A 3,973-nucleotide genomic window follows, 5' to 3' on the forward strand; every position below is an offset into this window, starting at 1 on the left:
ACAAATGGACGAACTGAATTCTATCCGGTTGTGTTCATACCAGAAAAACTCGAGTTTGAGGGCCTTAACGATCACCAAATTGGCTGAAATTTTGCATAGATGATCTACACAATATTATCTAGATACTAGACGGTGGAGATGAGGAAATTCGATCGAAAAGTGGTGCAAAAATAGAAATCCGCACCGAAACCTTCGGTGCGGACATCCGCCGCCAAGAAAGGTTATGTATATATATATGTATGTATATATATATATATATAAGGAGTCTAAAGTGGAAATCCACACTGTAAGAATAAATAAGGACATCCTTATCTGAGAAAGCTTGTATATAAATATGTATATATAAAAGATCAATTGTTGTGAGGTGTATATCGGATATGTTTGGGTATTTGCCAAACCATGTCTTTTTCTTGACATGTCAAGTTAACTCTATTGTGGGTCAAAATTTGCCTCTAAGAACAAATGCAGCAATGGTGCAATTTAGGGGTTAGATCGAAAAACACCATCCATCAGTGAGGAATTAGTCCGGGTTAGGCGTGGGTCCCATGTGGAGCCCACCTAGCCTGACCAATGCCTGGGGAAATCCTCAACCCACGGATTAGTCCGAACCAATATAAATGTTGGGCCCATACCATTTTGCACATGGTGTTGGTCCAAAACAATACAAATGACAATATAAAAATATTTTTTCTACAATCTACAATGTACATAGCAATTGGTACTTAGATTGATCTAATTGTTGTATTGTCGAGTTGAGGGCCAAAGACTGATAGATGAATAATGTATTAACCCGGGTTGAAAATCGGTCCAACCCACCTAAAATGGGTGCATTTGCTCTAAGTAAGGGCATCTCCAACAATCCTTTCTATACCCATACCTATACCTATATTTTGAGTCACCCAAACCCATTACTATTCAAACCCATATTCCATCTCCAACCATTATATCAAAACCCATACTCATACCCAAATTTTAATCATTTTATAATTTAGGTATGAGTATGGGTTTTGGTCATCAACAAATAAACCCATTTCATATATAGTGTTTAGGGTTAAATGATTTATATAACAACAAATAAATTATATAAATCATACATAATAATTTAATATAATATGTTGTCATAGTTAAAATTAAATAATTTTTTTAATTTTAAAAATTAATAACTTGCTATTTTTATACCGAAAAACAAATATGACGTGGCATTACACATGTTAAATGTTGATAGGATGGTGAGATTGCGGGTTAGATTTTTATCTGCCACGTGAGGACAATGTCTATCTTCTCAATAATTACATATCCGATAAGATTTCAGATCTCGAATTTTTGGTATACTTTAGCTCCTCGTGTCGTTGCGTGAGAGGCTAGTGAGATTACATTTTAGATTTTTATCTGTCACGTGTCATATCTTATCTTGATCAATCATTTTTCATCCGTCCATAAATACGAACCTCTTCACTCCTTCATACCTCACTAATTCACAAACACTTCTCTCTCATATCAGAATTCAAGTTCTAAGTTTCATTTTCTTCACATAATTTTTGTTGATTATTGCAATGAATAGGTTGAGGATTTGCGACCATCAAAGGCAGATTTGCGGCGGTTGCTCAATGTTGCTGACAAAAGAGGGTTCCCTGGAATGGTTGGAAGTCTCGACTGTATGCACTGGAAATGGAAAAACTGCCCAACCTCATGGTAAGGGCATTTCACCGGTTACAAAGGAAAGCCGACAATCATCCTGGAGGCGGTTGCATCATATGATACTTGGATATGGCACGCCTATTCTCCCTCAATGATATCAATGTCCTTGGACAGTCTTCGACGAAGTCTGTAGAGGTGAGTCGCCTCAAGTCAAATACAATGTTGGAGATCGACAATATGGTCAATGCTACTACCTAGTTTATGGGATCTACCCGAAATGGGGGACTTTTGTGAAAGCAATTAGAAACCCGATCACTCCACAACAAGCTCATTTTACAAAGATGCAGGAGTCATTCCGAAAAGATGTGGAGAGAGCATTTGGAATACTCCAAGCTCGTTTTGCAATTGTGAGAGGACCAGCTCGTGGATGGGACAGGGAAGATATCCAGTACATCATGATGACTTGCATTATTTTGCATAATATGATTGTTGAAGATGAGCGCGATGAAACTGGAGATAATCATAAAGTTGATCCCGATGAGGTCCCAACAAGACCAAGGAGAGCAGAAATATATAACCATTATGAAGTAGATCATTTGGTTGAGCGTGATCCTCCTGCACTTGGTGAATTCATGCGCCGATACCAACAGGTTAGATATCCAATTGTGCATAAAAGCCTCCAGGAGGATTTCATTAATCACCTATGGAATGTGAAGCAGAAGGTAGAGCAGAACCGCATGTGAAGTGTTTGTATGCTTATGCTTTCAATAATTGGCGTTGTGTCATGGTGTGTTATGTTTGTATGCTTATGCTTTCAATAATTGCCGTTCTGCCATAGTGTGTTATGTTTGTATGCTTATGCTTCTTTTATTTATTTGTTGTTTGTGTGTTTAGTATTATTGTAATATTTGCAATTTGATAAATAAAATTGAGATTAACAAAAGTAATAAATTACTCATTAATTATAATTGAAAATCAAAGTACATTCATTTCATAAATTAAAGTACCAAAATGAAATTAAAATAGAGGCAACAAAATACAATTAATAGACTGAGTCATCTTCACCTTCAGATGAAGCAAGTGGTTGGTGTAACCCGACATTGTAAGCTTGTTCCTCCCTCTCAATAACCATAGCTTGCTTCTTTTCCCAATAAGCCCTAATTGGAGCGGGATATTTTGATGGATCCACCGCCATTGTGGCTGCATCATCTGCACGTTCTTGTGCAAGTCTAGTCTCCTCCCTAAGTTGTAGCCTGTGTTCGAGATCGCGATCTCCTTGGTCCGCAATTCTTTTCATTTGAGCTAAGAGTTGAGATGTGTCATCTTGTTTGCATTTTTTCTTAGCATCCCTTTGAGCTTTTTGGCCTGGAGGGCGTGTGTCACACCCCAATTTTCGAAAGGAAATTTTCAAAAATTTTGGCATGATATAACCTAAAATATTAATATCCCAAAACCTGTTTCAACATAAATCAAGGAAAATAAACTCAATGCGTAATGTAAATTTACACACAACACCAAATTGAGTTAAATTACAATTTCTTGTTTACATAACTTGAGAACAAGAAAAAGAAACTCTCACATGAGTTTAATAAATCCTATCCCAGTGTATATAAAAAGAATATACAATGAACATCCAAAACCCGACAAAAAACCCTGCCACTAAGCCTCCACCTCAACCCTGCTGATCCTCACCTGCAGGTTTAACCCCTACACCAAGAATGGTGCACCGGGTTGTAAACAACAAACCCGGTAAGCTAAAAAGCTCGTATGAGTAAACTCAAAAACAACACAACATTTAATCACATCCAATATTCACAAGAGAGATTGGATCAAAAATTAAAAACCACACATCTAACACATTACCCAAGAAATGTACACATGAGTCCCAGATATTTAAATAAATACCCCTCATGACCTACAACAACACTATGTGTATCCATGGGTCCCAGATACCATACAGTATCTCCCATGACCTACACTGACAGACGGACTAGAGCTCTATTCCTAACCGCAACCAATCACCCGGCCAAAGGCTTAGAACCCGGTTTGACTGTCTAATATCAAACACAAAAATGATAAATAGCAACTTAACCGCAACCAATCACCCAATTAAGGACTTGGAACCCGGTTTGGCTATTTATCAAAAAAATCAGAATATCACAACATTAACCTCAACAACACAATATCACATCATTATTCTCAACCACACAATATCACATTATTATTCTCAACAACACAATATCACATCATTAATTCTATTCTTTCACATGGAAATATTTACCTGAACAAAATATAGATATTCCACAAGAATAATCTATAAATAATCAATAAACTC

General features: G+C 36.8%; 1 protein-coding gene across 1 annotated transcript; it reads left to right on the forward strand.

Moving 5' to 3' along the window:
* Positions 1-1,208: 1,208 nt before the first annotated feature.
* Positions 1,209-2,381, forward strand: LOC101296794. The gene is made up of 3 exons (XM_004305665.1): positions 1,209-1,229; positions 1,562-1,655; positions 1,813-2,381. Exons 1-3 carry the CDS (start codon positions 1,209-1,211, stop codon positions 2,379-2,381), a joined length of 684 nt encoding a protein of 227 aa, XP_004305713.1.
* The last annotated feature ends 1,592 nt before the right edge of the window (positions 2,382-3,973 follow it).

The sequence above is a fragment of the Fragaria vesca genome, linkage group LG6 (assembly GCF_000184155.1).
Source record: "Fragaria vesca subsp. vesca linkage group LG6, FraVesHawaii_1.0, whole genome shotgun sequence".
NCBI lineage: Eukaryota > Viridiplantae > Streptophyta > Magnoliopsida > Rosales > Rosaceae > Fragaria > Fragaria vesca.